Source organism: Ammospiza caudacuta, chromosome 35 (genome assembly GCF_027887145.1).
Source record: "Ammospiza caudacuta isolate bAmmCau1 chromosome 35, bAmmCau1.pri, whole genome shotgun sequence".
Taxonomy (NCBI): domain Eukaryota; kingdom Metazoa; phylum Chordata; class Aves; order Passeriformes; family Passerellidae; genus Ammospiza; species Ammospiza caudacuta.
The window spans coordinates 1,717,267-1,740,912 of NC_080627.1; the positions used below are offsets into that span (position 1 = coordinate 1,717,267).

The following is a 23,646-nucleotide window of genomic DNA, read 5'->3' on the forward strand; positions in this document are numbered from 1 at the left end:
GGGGTTTCCCCAATTTTGGCGTGGGCTTAATGTTAACTGGGGGCGTGGTTTCATTTTGGAGGCGTGGTCTCTATGGTTTGGGGCGTGGCTTCTTCCACTAATTGGTGGGGTCTCGTTTGGAGGGGTGTGGTCTCATTTTCAGGGTGTGGCCTTCATATTTGGGGGTGGGATCTGTGTCAATCAGGGGCGTGGTTTCAGTTTGGGGGCGTGGTTCCTATTTTGGGGGTGGGATTCTATTTTGGGGGCGTGGCTTCTGCCACTCACAGATGTGGCTTCATTTGGGGGCGTGGTTGCCATGGTTTGGGGGTGTGGTTTCCATCATAGGTGTGGCTTCATTTGGGGCGTGGTCTCTGCCTTAGGGCGTGGTTTCATTTTGGAGGCGTGGTCTCCTTGTTTTGGGGCGTGGTTTCCACCACTCACGGGCTCGGTCTCAATTAGAGGCGCGGCTCCCATACTTTGGGGCGTGGCCACCACTCAGGGGCGTGGCCATCCCTTATATGGACTCTCCCTCCCCTCTCAATGGGCGTGTCCCCTCCCTCCTCACGCCTTGATTGGTCAGTCCCACCTCCATGGGCGTGGCTTCCCCTCTCCAGTGGGCGTGGCCTCGCTGACTCAGCGCCGCCATGGCGGCCATGGCCGCTCCCGCCCGCTCCTGAGGCGGCTTCCGGCGGCCATGGCGGCGGCGGCGGCGGCGGCGGCGGCGGGCGCGGGCCCGGGCCCGGCCGAGCCTCCCGCGGCCGCTCCGGAGCTCAAGAGCCGCTTCCGCACCCGCGAGGGCTCCTACCGCCTGCTGGGCCCCGCCGCCGCCGCCGCCTCCTCCGCCTCAGCCCCGGCCGGGCCTGCCCCGCCGGGCCCCGGGGCGCTGCCGCCGGTTCGGCTCTCGGTGGTGAGGCTGGCCCGGAGCCGGAGCCCGCCCGGGGGAGCCGCGGAGCGGAGCCGAGTGTGCTGTAACCTCGGCAGGGAGCTGCATTTCTACGGAGGGAGCGGCAGCGGGGGACGCGGCAGCCGGAGGGTAACGGGGGAGAACGGGGGAGAGAACCGGGGAGAGAGCCGGGGGAATATCGGGGAGAGAAACGGGAGAGAACCAGGGAGAGAGCCGGGGGAATAACCGGGAGAGAAGCGGGAGAGAAGCGGGGAGAGAGCCGGGGAAATAACGGGGAGAGAAACGGGGCAATAACGGGGCAGAACCGGGGGGAGAAAACGAGAGAGAACATGGGGAGAAGCGGGAGAGAATTGGGGGAATAACGGGAGAGAACCGTGGAGAGAACCGGGGGAATGACGGGAGAGATCCGGCGAGGGAACGGGGGAATAACGGGAGAGAACCGGGGGAATAACGAGGGGATTAAGGGTCAAAAGTGACCCCAGGGTTGGTGACAGTGACCCCAGTTTGGTGACAGTGACTCCAGGGACATCCCCTGGCAGTGCTGGTGCCAGTGCCACCCTGCCAGTGCCAATGACCAGGACAGTGCCAGTGCCACTCTGCCGATGCCAGTGTCACTTCAGGGGTGCCAGTGCCACCCCCTGGGTGCCAGTGACAGTGCCAATGACCGGGACAGTGCCAGTGCCACCTCTCTGGTGCCAGTGCCACCATGCAGGTGACAATGACCGGGACAGTGACAGTGTCACCCCTCCGGTGGCAGTGCCACCCCTCTGGAGCCAGTGCCACCACACAGGTGCCAGTGCCACCCCTCTGGTGCCAATGACCAGGACAGTGACAGTGCCATCCTGCCAGTGCCAGTGCCACTTTAGGGGTGCCAGTGACAGTGCCAATGGCCAGGACAGTGCCAGTGCCACCCCTCTGGATCCAGTGCCACCACACAGGTGCCAGTGCCACCCCTCTGGTGCCAATGACCAGGACAGTGACAGTGCCACCCCACCGTGACAGTGCCAATGACCAGGACAGTGACAGTGCCACCCTGCCAGTGCCAGTGTCACTTCAGGGGTGCCAGTGCCACCCTGCCAGCGCCAGTGCCAATGACCAGGACAGTGCCAGTGCCACGCTGCCGGTGCCAGTGTCACCACTCTGGTGCCAGTGACAGTGCCAATGACCAGGACAGTGCCAGTGCCACGCTGCCGGTGCCAGTGTCACTTCAGGGGTGCCAGTGCCACCCCGCCGGTGCCAATGACCGGGACAGTGGCAGTGCCACCCCTCCGGTGCCAGTGCCACCCCTCCGGTGCCAGTGTCCCCGTGTCCCCGCAGGCGCTGGACCTGCAGCGTCCCATCGACAAGCGCGTGTACAAGGGCACGCAGCCCACGTGCCACGACTTCAACCAGTTCACGGCGGGCACCGAGACCCTGGCGCTGCTCGTCGGCTTCTCGGCCGGGCAGGTGCAGTACCTGGACCTGGCCAAGAAGGAGAGCGCCGGGCGGCTCTTCAACGAGGAGGTCAGGGACACCGGGGACATCTCAGGGACACCGGGGACATCTCGGGGACACCGGGGACATCTCGGGGACACCTCGGGGGCACCGGGGACACCTTGGGGACACCGGGGACACCTCGGGGACACCTCGGGGGCACCGGGGACACCTCGGGGACACCTCGGGGGCACCGGGGACACCTCGGGGACACCTCGGGGACATTGGGGAGGCCTTGGGCACACCAGGGACACCGGGGACATCTCGGGGACGCCTCGGGGGCACCGGGGACACCTGGGACACCAGGGATGCCTCGGGTATGCCAGGGACACCTCGGGGACACCAGGGACATCTCCAGGACACCGGGGACATTGGGGACGCCTTGGGGACACTGGGGATGCCTCGGGGACATTGGGGAGGCCCTGGGGACACCTCGGGGACACTGGGGACACCGGGGACATTGGGGACGCCTCGGGGACATCAGGGACACACCGGGGACATTGGGGACACCGGGGACATAGGGGATATCTCCGGGACACTGGGGACACCAGCGACATTGGGGACGCCTTGGGGACACCGGGGGACACCAGGGACATTGGGGACACCTCGGGGACACTGGGGACATCTCAGGGACACGGGGGACATTGGAGACACCAGGGACACCTCGGGGACACCGGGAAACCTGGGGAGCTCTGTGGGACCAGCAGGGACACCATGGGGACACCAGGAACCGCTTGAGATCCTCCATGGGACCAGTAGGGCCACCATAGGGCCACCAGGAACCCATTAGGAGCCCCATGGGACCACCAGGAACCCCTTGGGAGCCCTGTGGGACCAGCAGGGCCCCCATAGGGTCACCAGGAACCCCATGGGACCACCAGAACCTCCCCAGGGCCACCAGGAACCCCTTGGGAGCTCTGTGGGACCAGCAGGAACCCCTTGAGATCCTCCATGGGACTACCAGGAACCCCTTGGTTTCCTCTGTGGGACCACCAGAACCTCCCCAGGGCCACCAGGAAGCCTTTGGGACCACCAGGAACCCCTTGAGATCCTCCATGGGACCACCAAGAACCCCTTGAGATCCCCCATAGGACCATCAGGAACCCCTTGAGATCCCCCACAGAACTACCAGGACCTCCCCAGGGCCACCAGGAACCCCTTGAGATCACCCCATGGAACCCCCAGAACCTCCCCAGACCCACCACAACCCCTTCAAGACCCCCCATGGGACCACCAGAACCTCCCCAGGGCCACCAGCAGCCTCATAGGACCACCAGGAACCCCTTGGCATCCCCCATAGAACCATCAGGACCTCCCCAGGGCCGCCAGGAACCCCTTGGTTTCCTCCATAGGGTCACCATGAACCCCATGGGACCACCAGGAATCCTTTGAGATCACCCATGGCACCACCAGAACCTCCTCAGGGCCACCAGGAACCCTTTGGGACCACCAGGAAACCCTTGGGATCCCCCATGGGACCACCAGAATGACCCCAGGGCCACCAGGAACCCCTTGAGATCACCCATAGGACCATCAGGAACCCCTTAGTATCCCCCACAGAACCACCAGGACCTCCCCAGGGCCACCAGGAACCCCTTGGTTTCCACCATAGGACCACCAGGGCCATCAGGAATGCCTTGGGATCACCCATGGGACCACCAGGAACCCTTGGGAGCTCTGTGGGATCATCAGGGCCCCCATAGGGTCACCAGGAACCCCATGGGACAACTAGAACCTCCCCAGGGCCACCAGGAACCCCTTGGGAGCTCTGTGGGACCAGCAGGGCCCCCATAGGACCACCAGGAGCCCCTTGGGATCCTCCCTGGGACCACCAGGAACCTCTTGAGATCCTCCATGGGACCACCAGGAACCTGTTGAGATCACCTGTGGGACAACCAGGACCTCCCCAGGGCCACCACAGGGCCACCAGGAACCCCTCGGGATCCCCAGTGGGACCACCAGGAACCCCTCGGGATCCCCAGTGGGACCATCAGGAACCCCTTGAGATCCCCCATGGGACCACCAGGAACCCCTTGAGATCCCCTATGGGACCACGAGGGCCACCAGGAACCCCTTGAGATCCCCTATGGGACCACCACCAGGAACCCCTTGAGATCCCCTATGGGACCATCAGGAACCCCTTGAGATCCCCTATGGGACCACCAGGAACCCCTTGAGATCCCCTATGGGACCACCAGGAACCCCTTGAGATCCCCTATGGGACCATCAGGAACCTCTTGAGATCCCCTATGGGACCACGAGGGCCACCAGGAACCCCTTGAGATCCCCTATGGGACCACCAGGAACCCCTTGAGATCCCCTATGGGACCACCAGGAACCCCTTGAGATCCCCTATGGGACCATCAGGAACCCCTTGAGATCCCCTATGGGACCACCAAGAACCCCTTGAGATCCCCCATGGGACCACCAGGAACCCCTTGAGATCCCCTATGGGACCATCAGGAACCCCTTGAGATCCCCTATGGGACCACCAAGAACCCCTTGAGATCCCCCATGGGACCACGAGGACCACCAGGAACCCCTTGAGATCCCCCATGGAACCCCCAGGGCCACCAGGAACCCCTTGAGACCACCCCATGGGACCCCCCGGAACCTCCCCAGACCCACCACAACCCCTTCAAGACCCTCCATGGGACCACACCCCTTATTTTTCCTCTTTAACCCCTTCAGCGCCTGATCGACAAGTCCAAGGTGACGCTGGTGCGGTGGCTGCCGGACACGGAGCGCCTGTTCCTGGCGTCGCACGCCAGCGGCCACCTGTACCTGTACGACGCGGAGCAGCCGTGCGGGGCCACCAGCCCGCAGTACACGCTGGTGACGCAAGGAGAAGGCTTCAGGGTCTTCTCCTGCAAGAGCAAGACGCCCCGGAACCCGCTGCTGAAGTGGGCCGTGGGCTCGGGGCCGCTCAACGAGTTCGCCTTCTCGCCGGACGGGCGCTCGCTGGCCTGCGTCAGCCAGGACGGCGTGCTCAGGGTGTTCCACTTCTCCTCCATGCTGCTCCAGGGCATGATGCGCAGCTACTTCGGCGGGCTCCTCTGCGTCTGCTGGAGCCCCGACGGCCGCTACGTGGTCACCGGCGGGGAAGACGACCTGGTCACCGTGTGGTCGTTCGCCGAGGGCCGGGTGGTGGCCCGAGGGCACGGCCACAAGTCGTGGGTGAACGCGGTGGCGTTCGATCCCTTCGCGCCGCCCGACGGGCAGGGGGACGGGCGCGGGGACGGCCCCGAGGACCCGCCGAGCGTCACCTACCGCTTCGGCTCGGCCGGCCAGGACACGCAGTTCTGCCTGTGGGACCTCACCGAGGACGTGCTGGAGCCGCGGCCGCCGCTTCCCCGCGCCCGCCCCGCCGCCGCCGTTACCGTTACCGTTACCGGGGAGGAGCCGCCGCCGCCGGCAGCGCCGGGACCGCCCCCGCCTTCCGTGCCGGGGCTGCCGCGCTCCCTGTCCCGCTCCAACAGCCTCCCGCAGCCCGGCGGGGGTCCCCAGATGTCGCCCCGCGTCCCGCCGGTGCTGAGCGCGGGCCGCTTCGCCACGCTGACCCTGCGCGACCCCCGAGGGGCGGCCGAGAAGGAGCACAAACGATACCACAGCCTGGGCAACATCAGCCGGGGAGGAGGAGGAGGAGGGGGCGGCAATAACGGCGAGAAGCCCCCTCCCCAAAGCGGGCCGGGGTCGCGGGGAGGGTCCCTGGACTCGGCCAAGGTGCTGGGCACGGCGCTGTGCCCGCGGCTGCACGAGGTGCCGCTGCTGGAGCCGCTGGTGTGCAAGAAGATCGCCCAGGAGAGGCTGACGGTGCTGCTCTTCCTGGAGGATTGCATCGTGACGGCGTGCCAGGAGGGGCTCATCTGCACCTGGGCAAGGCCCGGCGTCTCTGTGAGTGCGGGGAGGGGTCCCCGGGGGGATCTGGGGGAGTTTTGGGGGGTTTAGGGGAGGTTTAGAATAGATTTCGGGTGTTTGAGGGGGGATTTGGGGTGCCGGGAGCTGCAGGTGTGTATGGTGACAGCTGCCAGGAGGGGCTCACCTGCACCTGGGGGTCTCTGTGAGTGCGGGGAGGGGGCTCCGGGGAGATCTGGGGGGATTTGAGGGGTCTCAGATGGGATTTGGGGGGATTTTGGGGTGTTTGAGGGGGGTTTTAGGGGGTCTGGGATGGGATTTGGGGTGCCGGGATCTGCAGGTGTGTATGGTGTCGGCTGCCAGGAGGGGCTCATCTGCACCTGGGCACGGCCCGGGGGTCTCTGTGAGTGTGGGGAGGGGGCTCTGAGGGGATTTTGGGGATTTAGAGGAGATTTGGGGGGTCTCTGAGGGGATTTGGGGGGGTTTAAGGGGTCTGGGATGGGGTTTGAGGGGGGATTTGGGGTGCCAGGAGCTGCAGGTGTGTATGGTGACAGCTGCCAGGAGGGGCTCACCTGCACCTGGGCGCGGCCCGGGGGTCTCTGTGAGTGCGGGGAGGGGGCTCTGAGGGGATTTTGGGGGATTTGAAGGGTCTCAGATGGGATTTGGGGGGATTTTGGGGTGTTTGAGGGGGGTTTTAGGGGGTCTGGGATGGGATTTGGGGTGCTGGGAGCTGCAGGTGTGTGTGGTGACAGCTGCCAGGAGGGGCTCACCTGCACCTGGGAACGGCCCGGGGGTCTCTGTGAGTGCGGGGAGGGGGCTCCGGGGGGATTTGGGGGGTCCTGGAGGGGATTTGGGGTGCCCTGGATGGGATTTGGGGTAGTTTTGGGGGGATTTGGGGTGATTTTGGGGGGATTTGGGGTCCCAGCATCACCTGGACCATATTGTGACGTTCTGTCGCGACAGGCTCGTCTGTCCCCGGGGATAACCCGAGGGTCCCCGTGAGTCTGGGGGCGTCCCAGAGGGGTTTTGGGGGGATTTGGGGTGTCGGAGGGGATCTGGGGAGATTTAGGGGTTCTTGGAGGAGCTCACCTGGAGCAGGTTTGTATCGCGATATCGCGATAGTCCGTCGTGACAGGCTCCTTTGTCCCCGGGGTCCTCGTGACTCTGGGGGCGTCCGGGATGGGATTTGGGGTGTCCGGGTTGAATTTTTGGGGACAAACCGCGGATTTTGGGGAGGGGCGGAGCCTTGGGAAGGGGGGAATCCCGCGGGTGTCCCCGCGGTGACGTCACAGGGCGTGGCGCGTGTCCCCTCCCCCTGCGGTGACACCGCTGTCCCCTCCCCCTGCAGGGCCTGTCCTCGCAGAACGGCGGCTCCCCGAGTGGCACCGTGGTGTAGCTGTCACCCGTGTCACCTCCCGGGTCACCCGTGTCACCTGTGCCGCCCTCCAGGACACGCCGGTGTCACCTGTGTCACCTCCCGGGTCAACCCGTGTCACCTGTGTCAGCTGTGTCACCCTCCAGGACACGCCGGTGTCACCCGCAGTGCCACCCCCGTACTACTGAGCCCCCCCCGGCACTGTCCCCACGGTGTCACCGCTGTCCCCAGGGTGGCACCGCCCCCGAGGGTGGCACCGCTGTCCCTTTGTCCCCGAGGGTGGCACTGTCCCCTCCCCCCCCCCCGTGCCTTTGTCACTTTATTGTCCCCGCGGGGCCACCGCGTCCCCTCCCCCCCCCCCCCCTTATTTATACTAAAGAGACTTTTTGGCACCCGGGTGGCACCGAGGGGACACTGGGGGGACATCGCCGGGTGGCACTCGGGGACAGTTTGGGGACACTGGGTGGCACTTGGGGACACCTGGATGGACTGGGGACACGCTGGGTGGCACTTGGGGACGGGCTGGGGACGTGCCAGTGGCACGGGGATGGAGTGGTGACACTGGGTGGCACCTGGGGACAGTTTGGGGACACTGGGTGGCAGGAGGGGATTCAGGGACAATTTGGGGACACAGGGGTGGCACTTGGGGACGTGCCAGTGGGACAGGAATGGGTTGGGGACACTGGGTGGCACTTGGGGACAAGAACAAAGACAGGCTGGGTGGCACTTGGGGACACAGCAGGGACACTGGGTGGCACTTGGGGACAGTTTGGGGATGTGCCAGGTGGCACGGGGATGGACTGGTGACACTGGCTGGCACTTGGGGACAAGAACAGGGACACGCTGGGTGGCACCTGGGGACAGCTTGGGGACACAGGGGTGGCACAGGGATCGACTGGGGACACTGGGTGGCACTTGGGGACACGGGGGTGACACAGAGGGACAATTTGGAGACATGGGGTGGCAGGAGGGGACTCAGGGACAATTTGGGGACACAGGGGTGGCACTTGGGGACAGTTTGGGGACACGGTGGGCAGAACAGGGGACACAGGGACAACTTGGGGACATGAGGGTGGCACAGAGGGACAGTTTGGAGACACAGGGGTGACACAGAGGGGACAATGTGGGGACACAGGGATGGCACTTGGGAAATTTGGGGACAGGGCGGTGACAGGAGGGGACTCAGGGACAATTTGGGGACATGGGGGTGGCACAGGGGGACATTTTGGGGACACGTGGGTGGCACTTGGGGACAATTTGGGGACTCGGGGACAATTTGGGGACACGTGGGTGACACTTGGGGACATTTTGGGGACAGTTGGGGACACGGCGATGGCACAAACACAACTTTATTCTCATCTCCCCCCCCCCCGGGGGGCGTCACAAACCGGGGGGGGAATTTGGGGAGGGGGCGCCCCCCGGGGGGAAGGGGGAGGGGCATAAATAAGGGGAGGGGTCCGCAGTGCAAAGTCCCTACAAATAAATTACTAAGGGGGGGGGGCGGGGGGAGACCCCCACCCTTTATTTGGGGGGGGTCAAGGGGGAGACCCCCACCCTTTATTTGGGGGGGGTCAAGGGGGAGACCCCCACCCTTTTTTTTGGGGGGGGGTCGCATCCCGCTGCCCCTCGGGGAGGGGTCATGGGGGCAGCGGGGAGACCCCTCCCCAAATTATTGGGGTGGGGGGAAGGGGACGCGCGCGTGGGGGGGCTGGAGGGATTTTTTTTGGGGAGGGGTCTTGGATTTGGGGACCCCCCCTCAGTCCCTGGTGGCATTTTTGGGGGGGGGGTCCCGTGATTTTGGGGGGGGGGTCTCGGGGGGATTCCGGTGGGATTTTTGGGGGGGGTCCTGGGATTTTGGGGGGGGGTCCGGTGGGATTTTGGGGAGGGGTCTCGGATTTGGGGACCCCCCCCAAGTGCCTGGTGCAATTTTTGGGGAGGGGTCTCGGGGGATTCCAGTGGGATTTTGGGGAGGGGTTCTCGGATTTTGGGGGAAGGGGTCCGGTGGATTTTGGGGAGGGGTCTCAGATTTGGGGGTTCCCCCCCTCAGTGTCCGGTGCGATTTTTTGGGGGGGGTCCCGTGATTTTGGGGAGGTGGTCTCGGATTTTGGGGGGGATCCCGTGGGATCTTGAGGGAGGGTCCCGTGATTTTGGGGAGGGGTCTCGGATTTGGGGACCCCTTTCCCCCCCACCCTCAGTGCCCGGTGGTATTTTGGGGAGGGGGTCTCGGATTCTGGGGGGGTTCCAGTGGGATTTTGGGGAGGGGGTCTTGGATTTGGAGGGTTCCGGTGCGATTTTGGGGAGGGTCCCGTGATTTTGGGGGGGGGGGGGGTTGTTCCAGTGGGATTTTGGGGAGGGGTCTTGGATTTGGGGACCCCCCCTTCCCCTCCCCAAGTGTCCGGTGCAATTTTGGGGAGGGGGTTTCGGATTTTGGGGAGGGGTCTCTGTACAGGGTCACCCCCCCGTGGTAAAGGGGGGCTCAAGTGCAACAAACGGGAGTCGGGGACACCTTGGGGACACTTTGGGGACACCTCGGGGACACCTTGGGGACACTTTGTGGAATTAGGGGGGGGTCCCGGGGGGCGCGGGCGGGGGGCGCAGGCCGGCGGCGCAGAGCAGCAAACAGTCCTTGGTGGCACCGGGGTGTGGCACCTGGGGACAGCGACACTTGTCACCATCGGTGTCACTCCGTCATTGTCACCGTCGGTGTCACTCCGTTGTCACCGTCACTGTCACCGTTATTGTCACCACACCCCCCCCACGCCGTGCCACCCTCCCAGGTCCCCTCAGGGTGGTGGGGACATGGGGACACGGGAGTGGCGCTGTCCCCAAGGGTGGCGCTGTCCCTAGGGTGGCGTTGGTGGCAGTGCCCAGGGTGGTGGCAGTGCCCAGGGTGGCCCGGCCGCGCTTGTCACCTGCCCGGGGTTGGTGGCCCTGGGGACACGGCCGGGGTGGCAGCAACACGGGTGGCAGTGACACGGGTGGGGGTGGCAGTGACAGGGGGTGACAGGGGTGGCCTTGGGGACATGGCCGGGGTGCCAGTGGCGGGGGGTGGCAGTGGCGGGGGTGGCCTTGGGGACGTGGCCGGGGTGGCAGTGACAGGAGGTGGCAGTGACAGGGGGGTGGCAGTGACAGGGGGTGACAGGGGTGGCCTTGGGGACATGGCCGGAGTGGCAGTGACAGGGGGTGGCAGTGACAGGGGGTGGCAGTGGCGGGGGTGGCCTTGGGGACATGGCCAGGGTAGCAGTGGCAGTGGGTGGCAGTGACAGGGGGTGACAGGGGTGGCCTTGGGGACATGGCCGGGGTGGCAGTGGCAGTGGGGGCAAGTGACAGAGATGGCAGTGACACGAGTGGTGGTGGCAGGAGGTGACCGTGGCAGGGGTGGCAGTGGCAGGGGGTGACAGGAGTGGGGGTGACAGTGGCAGTGGCAGGGCACGGCCAAGGGGGTGGCAGTGGTGGCAGTGGCAGGAGGTGACAGCAGCAGAGGTGGCAGTGGCAGGGCGCGGCTGGGGGGTGGCAGGAGGTGGCAGGGGTGGCAGTGGCAGTGGCAGGGCATGGCCAGGGTGGTGGCAGGGGTGACAGGGTGTGACAGTGGCAGGGGTGGCAGTGGCAGGGCAGGCCATGGTTGGGAGGTGGCAGGAGGTGACAGGGGTGGCAGTGGCACGGGTGGCAGTGGCAGGGCAGGGCATGGTTGGGAGGTGGCAGGGGTGACAGGGGTGGCGGTGACAGTGGCACGGGTGGCAGTGGCAGTGGCAGGGCATGGCCAGGGTGGTGGCAGGGGTGGCAGTGGTGGCCGTGACAGGGTGTGACAGTGGCGGGGGTGGCAGTGGCAGGGACGGTGGTGGCTGGGCAGGTGGCAGGGGGTGACAGGGGACAGCAGGGGTGGCAGGAGGTGACAGGAGGTGGCAGTGACAGGGATGGCACTAGCAGGACATGGCCAGGGTGGTGACGGGGGGTGACAGGGGGTGACAATGGCAGCGCTAGGGGATGGCAGGGATGGCAGGGGGTGGCACAGGTGACAATGGGTGACACGGTGACAGTGACACAGCCCCACATACCCGGGCCCAGAGCAGCAGGTGCCGGGACAGGGGGTGGCAATGGGTGACAGGGGGTGACAATGGCAGCACTAGGGGATGGCAGGGGGTGGCACAGGTGACAATGGGTGACACGGTGACAGTGACAGTGACACGGTGACAGTGACACAGCCCCACATACCCGGGCCCAGAGCAGCAGGTGCCGGGACAGGGGCAGCCCCAGGGGGGAGCGGAAAAGCCGGGGGGGCTGCGGAGAGAGCACAGAGCGTCAGCCCCCCCAAATCACCCCAAATCACCCAAAATCACCCCAAAAATCACCCCAAAAACTAAAAAAAAACAAAAAAAACCCAAAAAAAAACCCAAAATCCCCCCAAAAAACGCCCCCTTACCTCCGCGGGGGGGGCCGCGATGGGGGGGGGCTGCCCCGCATCTCCTGAAAGGGAAATTTGGGGAGGGGGGGCTCGGTCAGGGTTGGACCCCACCCCAAAATTTTGGGGGCCCCCCTTTTGGGGGTTTCTGGGAGCCCCCAGCCCCAAATTTGGGGAGGGGGGGGTTTGGGGCAGGGTTGGACCCCCATAAAAAATATTGGGGACCCCCTTTTGTGGGGGGGGTCTCAGATTTGGGGGGGTCCGGTGGGATTTTGGGGGGGGGGTCTCAGATTTGGGGGGGTTTCTTCCCCCCCGCAGCCACAAATTTGGGGAGGGGGCGTTGTCCTGTCCCCCCCACCATGGAGATTTTGGGGTTCAGAAGGGGGGGGACGGGTTCCTGACACCCCCCCCCAAAAAAAAAAAAAACAAACCAAAATATTTTGGGGAGGGGGCGAGGGGGGGAACTGAGGAATTTTTGGGGACAATCCCGGGGGTGTCCCCAAAGTTTTTTTGGGGGATCTTTGGGGACATTCCCCGGGGTGTCCCCAAGGATTTTGGGGCGGGGGGGTCACAGGGATTTGGGGGACATTCCTGGGAGTGTGCCAAATGATTTTGGGGCGGGGGGGTCACTTGGATTTTGGGGACATTCCCGGGGGGATCACTGGGGTTTTCTTTGGAGGGGCGTCACTGGGATTTTTTGGGGGGCTGTCCCCAAGGATTTTGGGGACATTTCCGGGGGTGTCCCCATGGATTTTTGGGGGGGGTCCTTGCCTTGCGGCGGGGGGGGCCCGGGCCCGGGGGGTCACTGGGATTTTGGGGGTGTCCCCATTGATTTTTTGGGGGGGTCATTGAGATTTTAGGGAGATTCTTGGGGGTGTCACTGGGATTTTTTTGGGGAGGGGTCCTTGCCTTGGGGCGGGGGCGGCCCCGGCCCGGGGGAGGTCGCTGGGATTTTTTGGGGGGATCACTGGGATTTTGGGGGGTCATTAGGATATTTTGGGGAGGGGTCCTTGCCTTGGGGCGGGGGCGGCCCCGGCCCGGGGGGGTCGCTCTGCAGCCGCCGCAGTTTCGCTTCCAGTTCCAGGTTGCGGCTCTCGGCCTCCTGCAGCCGCCTGCGGGGAGGGGACACTTGGGGACAGTGCGGGGACACCCCCGGACCCCCTCCCGGTCCCGCTGTCCCCTTTCGGTCCCGTTGTCCCCTTTCTGTCCCGCGGTCCCCGCACTGTCCCCGCTCTTCTGGTCCCGCTGTCCCCACCCGGTCCCGCTGTCCCCTCGTTGTCCCCTCGGTGTCCCAGCTGTCCCCTTCCAGTCCCACTGTCCCCCCGCTGTCCCCATCCTGTCCCGTTGTGCCCCCACTGTCCCCGCTGTCCCCATTGTCCCCGCTGTCCCCTCCCGGTCCCCGCTGTCCCCTCGGTGTCGCCTCAGTGTTCCCTCTGTCCCCTCCCGGTCCCCGCTGTCCCCGCGCTGTCCCCGTGGTCCCCTCCCTGTCCCGTTTCCCCTCGGCGTCCCTGCTGTCCCCGCGCTGTCCCCTTGGTGTCCCCGCTGTCCCCATCTTGTCCCGCTGTCCCCCCGCTGTCCCCGGTGTCCCGTTCCGTACCGTGCCAGCCCCTGTCCCGCTGTCTCCCCTGTCCCCCCGTTGTCCCCGCGTTGTCTCCTCATTGTCCCCGCTGTCCCGTTCCGTACCGGGCCAGCCCCTGTCCCGCTGTCCCCGCTGTCCCCCCGCTGTCCCCGGTGTTCCCGGTGTCCCGTTCCGTACCGGGCCAGCCCCTGTCCCTCTGTCCCCGTTGTCCCCCCGGTGTCCCCTCGCTGTCCCCGCTGTTCCCCCGCTGTCCCCGGTGTCCCGTTCCGTACCGGGCCAGCCCCTGTCCCGCCGCCCGCAGCTTGCCGAGCTCCCGCTCCAGCTCCTCCCGCCCGCGCCGCTCCTGGGCCAGCGCCTCCCGCAGCTCCGGCACCGACTCCGGCACCGCCGGCACCGACACCGGCACCGCGGGCACCGCGGGCACCGCCACCGGCACCGCCGACACCGACACCGGCACCGACACCGGCACCGCCGCCGGCACCGCCACCGGGGCCGCCACCGACACCTGCGGGAACGGCGGCTGCATGGGGAGCCCGGGATGGCCGGGACACCCGAACCGGGACACCCTGAACCGGGACACCCGAACCGGGACACCCTGAGCCGGGCACTGATCCCGAACCGGGACCCCCGAACCGGGACACCCCAAATTGGGATCCCCCAACCGGGACCTTCCGAACCGGGCATTGACACCGAACTGGGACCCCCCGAACCGGGATCCCCCGAACCGGGATCCCTGGGACACCCCCCGAACCCGGGCACTGACCCCGAACCGGGACCCCCCGAACCGGGACCCCCCCGGACCGGGGCACTGACCCCAAACTGGACCCCCGGAATTCGGGACCCCTCCCCAGCGGGACCCCCGGGATTCGGACCCCCTCCCCGGGACCTCCTTTTCCCCCTCATCGACACCGAAATCCCCGAAATCCCCGAAATTCCGGGACTCGCGACCCCTCCCATCACCCCCCGCCCCCTCCCCGAATTCCGGTCCCCCCCCCCCCCCCCCCACGTACCGGCGGTTCCCGGGGGCGCTCCGTGCCCGGGGGGGGCGTCCTGGGGGGGGTCCCCTTGGCCGGGGGGGGTCCCTGGGCTGGGGGTGCCGTGGGGGGGGCAGGGACCCCTTTTTGGGGAGGGGGTCCCGCGGGTTGGGCAGGGGGCGGGGCTTTGGGTGGGAGGTGGGATTCTTGGGGGGGGCTCCCCTCGGGGGTGGGGGGCGGCGATTTTCGGGGAGGGGGCGTCCTCGGGCGCGGGGGGTGCCCTTTTCGGGGTGAGGGTCTCTTATGGGGTGAGGGTCCCTTTTGGGGCGGGGGTCCCGTGAGTTCAGAGGTCCCCGTGGGTGGGGGGGGTCCTTTTTGGGGGGGCCCCTCCATGGGGGTCCCCGTGGGCGGGGGGGGCTCTTTTTGAGGGGGGGGTCCCGAGGGCGGGAGCGCCCCCGGGGGTGGGGGCGTCCCCTTGCGGGGGGGGGGTCGCTATGGCCAAGGGGGTCCCGGTGCCCGGGGGGGTCCCCGACTCGGGGGGGGTCCCCCACTCCCCCTCCATGGCCGCGTCCTGGTCCCACTCCTCATCCTCATCCTCCTCATCCTCCTCTTCCTCATCCCTGAAAACGGGGCGGGGGTCACCTGGAGACACCCCCCCCCCCCATTTCCATTGTGCCCCCAGACCCCCTCGGTCGCTCAGGCCCCCCCCAGACCACCCAGATCCCCCCGGTCCCTCCGGCCCCCCAGGACCCCAGACCCCAAATTCCCCCCCTGGTCCCCCAAACTCCCTCAGACCCCCCCCCCCACAATCCATCTTACGCCCCCAGACCCCCCTGACGCCCCCAGACCCCCCCAGGCCACCCTGGACCCCAAAACCCCCAGACCTCAGACGCCCCCAGACCCCAAACCCTCCTGGTCCCGCTCTTGATCCCCGGATCCCCCCGGTGGCCCTGACGCCCCCAGACCCCTCTGGCCCCCCCAGACCCCCAGGATCCCTCTGACCTCCCCCAGACCCTCCTGGACCTCAAACCCCCCAGATCCCCCCCCGGGCCTTCTAACGACCCCAGACCCCCCTGACGCCCCCAGACCCCTCTGACCCCCCCCCGTTCTCTTTGGCCCCCCCAGACCCCTCCTGGTATCTCTGACCCCCCCCCCCCAGACCCCCCGGTCCCTCTGACACCCCCAGACCCCCCTGGACCCCTCCAGTCCCTCTGACCCCCCCAAAGCCCCCCGACCCCTCTGAGCCCCCAGACCCCTCCAGTTCCTCTGACCCCCCCAAAGCCCCCCGGAGCCCCCGGTTCTTCAGGCCCCCCCGGAGCCCCCAGACCCCTCTGACCCCCCAGACCCCTCCAGTTCCTCTGACCTCCCCAAAGCCCCCCGGAGCCCCCAGACCCCTCTGACCCTTCCAGACCCCTCCGGTTCCTCTGACGCCCCCAGACCCCTCTGACCCCCCAGACCCCCCCCGGTCCCTCAGACCCCTCAGACCCCTCTGACCCCCCCAGACCCAAAACACCCCCAGTCTCTCTGATTCCCTCCTGATGCCCCCGGTCCCTCAGGCCCCCCAGACCCCTCTGGCGCCCCCCAGCCCCCCGGCTGCCCCCAGACCCACTCGTGCTCGCTGCGGGCGTACGAGTAGCCCACGAACGGGAGGTGCAGCCCCAGCTCGGGGGGCTCCGCGGGCTCCCCCGGCAGCTCCTGCGGGGGGAACAGGGTCAGTCTGACCCGGGTCAGTCCCGGGTTTATCCTGGGTCTGTCCCGGGTTTATACTGGATCTATCCCGCGTTGATCCTGGATTTATCCTGGGTCTATTCTGGGTTCATCCCTGGTCTATCCCGGGTTTATCCTGGGCTTATCCTGAATCTGTCCCAGGTTTATCCTGGGTCTGTCCCGGGTTTATCCTGGGTCTGTCCCGGGTTTATCCTGGATCTGTCCCGGGTTTATCCTGGGTCTGTCCCGGGTTTATCCTGGATCTATCCCGGGTTTATCCTGGGTCTGTCCCGGGTTTATCCTGGATCTATCCCGGGTTTATCCTGGGTCTGTCCCGGGTTTATCCTGGATCTATCCTGGGTTTATCCTGGGTCTGTCCCGGGTTTATCCTGGATCTATCCCGGGTTTATCCTGGGTCTGTCCCAGCTTTATCCTGAATCTGTCCCAGATTTATCCTGAATCTGTCCCGGGTTTATCCTGGATCTATACTGGGTTTATCCTGGGTCTGTCCCGGGTTTATCCTGGATCTATCCTGGGTTTACCCCGGATCTAGAGCTGGTTTATCCCAGCTCTATCCTGGATTTATCCTGAATCTGTCCTGGGTTTGTCCCGGGTTTATCCTGGGTTTATCCTGGATCTATCCCAGATCTATCCCGGGTTTATACCAGATCTGTCCCAGGTTTATCCCTGGTTTATCCTGGGTTTATCACAGGTTTCTCCCAGATTTATCCTGGATCTATCATGCCTGGATCTATCCTGGGTTTATCCCAGTTTTATCCCTGGTCAATCCCAGGTTTATCCCTGGTGTATCCCAGGTTTATCCCGGCACTATCCCGGGTATAATCCCGGGTTTATCCTGGGTTTAACCCCTCACTCACCGGCTGGCTCAGGCAATCTCCCCCAGGTTTATCCCGGGTTTATCCCGGGTTTAACCCCTCGCTCACCGGCTGGCTCAGGCAATCTACCCCAGGTTTATCCCGGGTTTATCCCGGGTTTATCCCAGGTTTATCCCGGGTTTATCCCGGGTTTAACCCCTCGCTCACCGGCTGGCTCAGGCAATCTACCCCAGGTTTATCCCGGGTTTATCCCGGGTTTATCCCAGGTTTATCCCGGGTTTATCCCGGGTTTAACCCCTCGCTCACCGGCTGGCTCAGGCAATCTACCCCAGGTTTATCCCGGGTTTATCCCGGGTTTACCCCAGGTTTATCCCGGGTATAATCCCGGGTTTATCCCGGGTTTAACCCCTCGCTCACCGGCTGGCTCAGGCAATCGTCCAGCACGTCGAAGTTGGAGGTGTCGGCGGCGCCGGCGGCGCTGGGCGCGAAGGGGGCGGGGCAGCGGCGGAGCGCGCGCCAGCGCGTGCCCGCGAACAGCGGCAGCGCCCGGAAGTCGCGCGCGCCCCCGCGGCCCAGGCGCGCGCCCGGCGCGCACAGCAGGCCCCGCACGAGCGCGCGCGCGGCCGCGGGAACGGCCCGGGAGCCTCCGGGGCCTTCGGCAGCGCTGCCGCCGTCATCGCCATCGTCATCCGTGTCGGGCAGGTGCAGGTGGTCCTGGGCATCGGGGGGGGTGACCAGTGTGACACCAGTATCGACCAGTATGGCACCAGTACGGTCCCAGTGCCCTCCAGTGCCACCCAGTATGGTCCCAGTATCGACCAGTACGGTCCCAGTGCCTTCCAGCGCCTCCGAGTGCTGCCCAGTATGGTCCCAGTGCTGACCAGTATGCTCCCAGTATGGTCCCAGTGCAACCCAGTATGGCCCAGTTCTTCCCAGTATCCTCCAGTGCCTCCCAGTGCCAGCCAGTATGGTCCCAGTGCCTGCCAGAGCCGCCCGGTATGATCCCAGTATCTCCCAGTGCTGCCCAGTGTGCTCCCAGTATGTCCCCAGGGCCGGCCAGTGCCACCCAGTATGTCCCCAGTGCTTCCCAGTTGCTCCCATTCCCTCCCATTCCCCTCCCAGTCCCTCCCAGTCCCTCCCAGTCCCTCCCAGCCCTTCCCATTCCCCTCCCAGTCCCTCCCAGTCCCTCCCAGTCCATCCCAGTCCCTCCCAGTCGCTCCCAGTGCTCCCAGCGCGCACCTGGAAGTGCAGGATCTTGGCGTAGGTCTCGAGCACGGTGTCGGCGAAGAACGGGGGTCTCCCGTAGAACATCTCGTAGGCCAGGACCCCCAGCGCCCACCAGTCGCACTCGGGGCCGTACGACAGCGAGGGGTCCTCGACGGCCAGGAGCATCTCGGGGGACAGGTAATCGGGGGTGCCCACGGCCACCGCCGAGCGCACCTGGGGACAGCGGGGACATTGGGGGCAATGGGGACATTGGGGACATTGGGGACAGGTAATGGGGGGTGCCCACAGCCACCGCCGAGTGCACCTGGGAACACCAGTGGGGACATTGGGGGGATTGGGGACAATGGGGACATTGGGGACATTGGGGACATTGGGGGGATTGGGGACGTTGGGGGGATTGGGGACATTGGGGATATTGAGGATATTGGGGACATTGGGGACAGGCAATCGGGGGTGCCCATGGCCACAGCTGAGCGCGCCTGGGGACAGTGGGGACATTGGGGACATTTTGAACATTGGGGGCATTGAAGATGTTTGGGGACATTGGGGGGATTGGGGACACTGGGGACATTGGGAACACTGGGGATATTGGGGACATTGGGGACAGGTAATCGGGGGTGCCCATGGCCACCGCCGAGCGCACCTGGGGACATCGGGACATTGGGGACAATGGGGACATTTGGGACATTTGGGGGATTGGGGACACTGGGGACATTGGGGATATTGGGGACGTTGGGGACATTGGGGGGACATTGGGGACAATCAGAACATTGGGGACATTGGGGGTATTGGGAGCATTGGGGACATTGCGGGGATTGGGGACGTTGGGGACATTGGGGACATTGGGAACATTGGGGACATTGAGGGTATTGGGAGCATTGGGGACATTGGGGGGATTGGGGACACTGGGGACATGGGGCCAGGGGAATTCTCCAGGTGCTCATAGTGTTGAGCTCTGTGTCCCTCTCTTGTGTCCCCCCCGTGTCCCGCCCCTGTCCCCAATGTCCCCCCAGTGTCACTCACGGTGCCATCGGGCCCCAGGCGCAGGCAGGACCCGAAGTCCCCAAGCCGGATGTGTCCCCAGCGGTCCAGCAGGATGTTGTCGGGTTTGATGTCCCTGTGGGAGGGGTGGCCTTTGTCACCTCCCCCTGTCATGGTCCCCAGACCCCCCCCCTCCTATAAAACCCCCCCAGTCCGCCCTGTGTCCCTCCATGTCCCTCAATGTCCTTCCCGTGTCCCCAAATGTCCCCACATCCCCTTGTCCCCATACCCCCCTCCTTTTCCCGGTGTCCATGTCCCCATGTCCCCCCAATGTCCCCATTGTCCCCAGTGTCCCAATGTCCCCAAATCCCTTTGATGTCCCCAATGTCCCCAGTGTCCCCACTGACCCACTGGTGCACGTAGCCCAGGCGGTGCACGGAGTCGATGGCCATGTCCCCAATGTCCCCCCAATGTCCCCAATCCCCCCGATGTCCCCACCGGTGCATGTAGCCCAGGCGGTGCATGGAGTCGCTGGCCCCAATGTCCCCAATGTCCCAATGACCCCAATGTCCCCAATTCCCCCGATGTCCCCAATGTCCCTGATGTCCCCAGTGTCCCCAATCCCCCCAATGTCCCCATGTCCCACCGGTGCACGTAGCCCAGCCGGTGCATGGAGTCGCTGGCCCCAATGTCCCCAGTGTCCCCAATGTCCCCAATCCCCCCAATGTCCCCAATGTCCCCAGCGTCCCCAATGTCCCCCAATGTCCCTGATGTCCCCAATCCCCCCAGTGTCCCCTCGATGTCCCCATGTCCCACCGGTGCACGTAGCCCAGGCGGTGCACGGAGTCGATGGCCATCACCAGCTCGGCCAGGTAGAAGCGCGCCATGGTCAGCGGCAGCCGGTCCCCAAACTTGCTGAGCAGCGTCAGGAGGTCCCCGCCGATGTAGTACTCCATCACCAGGTACTGCGGGGACATTGGGGACACTGGGGACACTGGGGACACTGGGGGCATTGGGGACACTGGGGGCATTGGGGACACTGGGGACATTGGGGGGATTGGGGACATTGGGACATGGGGACAATGTAGTACTCCATCACCAGGTACTGCGGGGACATTGGGGACACTGGGGACACTGGGGGATTGGGGACATTGGGGACACTGGGGACAGCACAGGGACATTGGGGACATTGGGACATGGGGACAATGCAGTACTCCATCACCAGGTACTGCGGGGACGTTGGGGACATTGGGGACACTGGGGACATTGGGGGGATTGGGGACATTGGGGACACTGGGGACAGCGCGGGGACATTGGGGACAGCACAGGGACACAGAAACAATGTACTCCATCACCAGGTACTGCGGGGACATGGGAACATTGGGGACATTGGGGACACTGGGGACAGCGCAGGGACATGGGGACATTGGGGACACTGTGACACCACAGGGACACTGGGGACATGGGACAGCACAGGGACACTGGGGACATGGGGACATTGGGGACACTGGGGACACTGGGGACGTGGGAACAGCATGGGGACATTGGGGACATTGGGACATTAAGGACACTGGGACAGCCCAGGGACATTGGGGACATGGGGATATGGGACAGCACAGGGACACAGGGACAATGTAGTACTCCATCACCAGGTACTGCAGGGACACGGGGACATTGAGGACACTGGGGACATTGGGGACATTGGGGACATTGGGGGGATTTGGGACACTGGGGACAGCACGGGGACATTGGGACATGGGGACAATGCAGTACTCCATCACCAGGTACTATGGGGACAGTGGGGACACTGGGGACATTGGGGACATTGGGGGGATTGGGGACACTGGGGACACTGGGGACATTGGGGACAGCACAGGGATACAGGGACAGTGTAGTACTCCATCACCAGGTACTGCGGGGACAGCTTGGGGACATGGGGACACAGAGGTGACCCAGGGCACACAAAGGTGACACAGGTGACACGTAGGTGACACAGGAGACACAGAGGTGACACAGGTGATACAGAGGTGACACGGAGGTGACACACAGGTGACACAGAGGTGACACAGGCGACACACAGGGTACACAGGTGACACACAGGTGACACACAGGTGACATGGGTGACAGGTGTGTCCCCTGACCAGGCACTGCGGGTCCTGGAAGGCGAAGTGCAGCCGTGTGATCCAGCGCCGGTCACCGCGGGCCAGCACGTCCCGCTCCTCGCGGAAACAGGACACCTGTGACAATGACAGGGACAGCGCTGGCACCGGGTGACAGTGACAGTGACACCGCTGGCACCTGCACTGCCGACACCTGTGACAATGACAGGGACAGCGCTGGCACCGGGTGACAGTGACACCGCTGGCACCTGTGCTGACACCTGTGACAGTGACAGGGACAGCACTGGCACCAGGTGACAGTGACAGTGACACTGCTGCCACCTGCACTGCCGACACCTGTGACAGCGACAGTGACAGCAACAGTGACACGGCTGCCACCTGCGCGCCTGTTGCCACTGTCCCCAATGGCCCCCAAGTGTCGTGACGTGTCCCCCAACTGTCCCCAAGTGTCCCCAACTGTCCCCAAGTGTCCCCTGACTGTCCCCGCGTGTCCTCTTGTGTGTCCCCGACTATCCCCAAGTGTCCTGACATGTCCCCCGCGTGTCCCCTGCATGTCCCCACACATCCCATTAGTGTCCCCAGGTGTGCCCCCAGGTGTCCCCCAGGTGTCCCCCAGGTGTCCCCCAGGTGTCCCCGCGTGTCCCCACCTCTCCTCGGCGCAGCATGTCCCACTTGCTCATGATCTTCATGGCGTAGATCTGCCCGCTCTCCTTCATCCTCACCACGGCCACCTGCGGGGGACAGGGGACACCGGGCAGGGTCACCAGGGCTCGGTGTCACCCCCCGTGTCCCCAGTGCCACCCCCGTGTCCCCCCAATGTCCCCCCAGTGTCCCCTGACCTCGCTGAAGGCGCCCCTCCCGATCACTTTGAGGATCTCGGTGCCATCCCACTGTCCCCAATGTCCCCAGTGTCCCTGTGGTGTCCCCTGACCTCGCTGAACGCGCCCCTCCCGATCACTTTGAGGATCCTCAGTGTCCCCAATGTCCCCCCAGTGTCCCCAATGTCCCCTCAGTGTCCCGTCAGTGTCCCCTGACCTTGCTGAAGGCGCCCCTCCCGATCACTTTGACGATCTTGGTGTCCCCTCAGTGTCCCCAGTGTCCCCCCAGTGTCCCCAATGTCCCCTCAGTGTCCCCTCAGTGTCCCCGGTGTCCCCCCAGTGTCCCCTCAGTGTCCCCAATGTCCCCCCAGTGTCCCCTCAGTGTCCCCGCAGTGTCCCCTGACCTCGCTGAAGGCGCCCCTCCCGATCACTTTGACGATCTCGATGTCCCCAATGTCCCCCCAGTGTCCCCTCAGTGTCCCCAATGTCCCCCCAGTGTCCCCCCAGTGTCCCCCCAGTGTCCCCAATGTCCCCCCAGTGTCCCCCCAGTGTCCCCAGTGTCCCCTGACCTCGCTGAAGGCGCCCCTCCCGATCACTTTGACGATCTCGAAGTCTCCGCGCTGCAGCTGCAGCTCCTGGACCTGCGCGGCCGCCGGCTCGGCTGGGGGGAACCGGAGCGGGACCGGGTCAGGGGAACCGGGCCAGAACCAGAACCGGGTCAGGGGAACTGAACCAGAACTGGGTCAGGGGAACCGGAACCAGAACCAGAACCAGAACCGGGTCAGGGGAACCGAACCGGACCAGAACCGGGTCAGGGGGGAACAGAACCGGGTCAGGGGAACCGGGCCAGAACCGGGTCAGGGGAACCAAACCGGGCCAGAACCGGGTCAGGGGAACCGAACCGGGCCAGAACCGGGTCAAGGGGGAACAGAACCGGGTCAGGGGAACGGAACCAGAACCGGGTCAGGGGAACCAAACTGGACCAGAACCGGATCAGGGGGGACTGGGACCGGGTCAGGGGGGGCAACCAGAACCGGGACTGGGTCAGGGGGCCCCGGGAGGGAAACCGGACTGAACGGGGGGGGTCAGGGACCGGCGAGGGGAGGGGGCATTTGGGGGGGGGGGGCTGTTTTGGGGGTGATGGGATTTTGGGGGGGATGGTGTGGGGGGGTTGTGTTTTGGGGGGAGAATCCCTGGGAATTTTTTTTTTTTTGGGGGGGGGGGGGGGGGCTGGTGACAAAATACCAGGGAATATTTTTTGGGGGGTGGGGGGCGTCAGAGGGAGAATCCAAGCGAATTTTTTTTGGGGGGGGGGAGTCAGAAAGAAAATACCAGGGAATATTTTTTTTCGGGGGGTGGGCTCGGATGGAGAATCCCGGGGAATATTTTGATGGGGGGGTCAGAGAGAAAATCCCAGGG

At 65.1% G+C, this 23,646-nt stretch overlaps 3 protein-coding genes across 3 annotated transcripts in view; 1 reads left to right on the top strand and 2 right to left on the bottom strand.

Moving 5' to 3' along the window:
* The first annotated feature begins 623 nt into the window (after positions 1-623).
* Positions 624-7,883, top strand: DMWD (DM1 locus, WD repeat containing). Its single transcript, XM_058822824.1, has 5 exons — positions 624-629; positions 749-1,012; positions 2,201-2,386; positions 5,048-6,250; positions 7,560-7,883. Exons 1-5 carry the CDS (start codon positions 624-626, stop codon positions 7,605-7,607), a joined length of 1,707 nt encoding a protein of 568 aa, XP_058678807.1. The 3' UTR covers positions 7,608-7,883.
* A 1,573-nt stretch (positions 7,884-9,456) lies between these two features.
* On the bottom strand, positions 9,457-22,140 carry DMPK (DM1 protein kinase). The gene is made up of 14 exons (XM_058822825.1): positions 22,057-22,140; positions 21,431-21,526; positions 20,106-20,254; positions 19,332-19,425; positions 18,321-18,521; positions 17,499-17,795; positions 16,148-16,233; positions 14,992-15,158; positions 14,575-14,819; positions 13,837-14,069; positions 13,023-13,097; positions 12,007-12,036; positions 11,799-11,864; positions 9,457-10,235 (listed from the first exon to the last, which is right to left on the bottom strand). The coding sequence occupies exons 1-14, from the start codon at positions 22,123-22,125 to the stop codon at positions 9,608-9,610; spliced, it is 2,436 nt and encodes an 811-aa protein (XP_058678808.1). The 5' UTR covers positions 22,126-22,140; the 3' UTR covers positions 9,457-9,607.
* Positions 22,141-22,429: 289 nt separating this feature from the next.
* The window catches only part of LOC131570474 (calpain small subunit 1-like), a 9,096-nt gene continuing 7,879 nt past the window's right edge, over positions 22,430-23,646 (bottom strand). Inside the window, exons 10-12 of the mRNA XM_058822827.1 lie at positions 23,125-23,298; positions 22,797-22,888; positions 22,430-22,480 (exon numbers count right to left, since the gene is read on the bottom strand). Of these exons, the coding sequence (XP_058678810.1) occupies positions 22,430-22,480; positions 22,797-22,888; positions 23,125-23,298 (317 nt within the window). The remainder of the gene's footprint in view (positions 22,481-22,796; positions 22,889-23,124; positions 23,299-23,646) is intronic.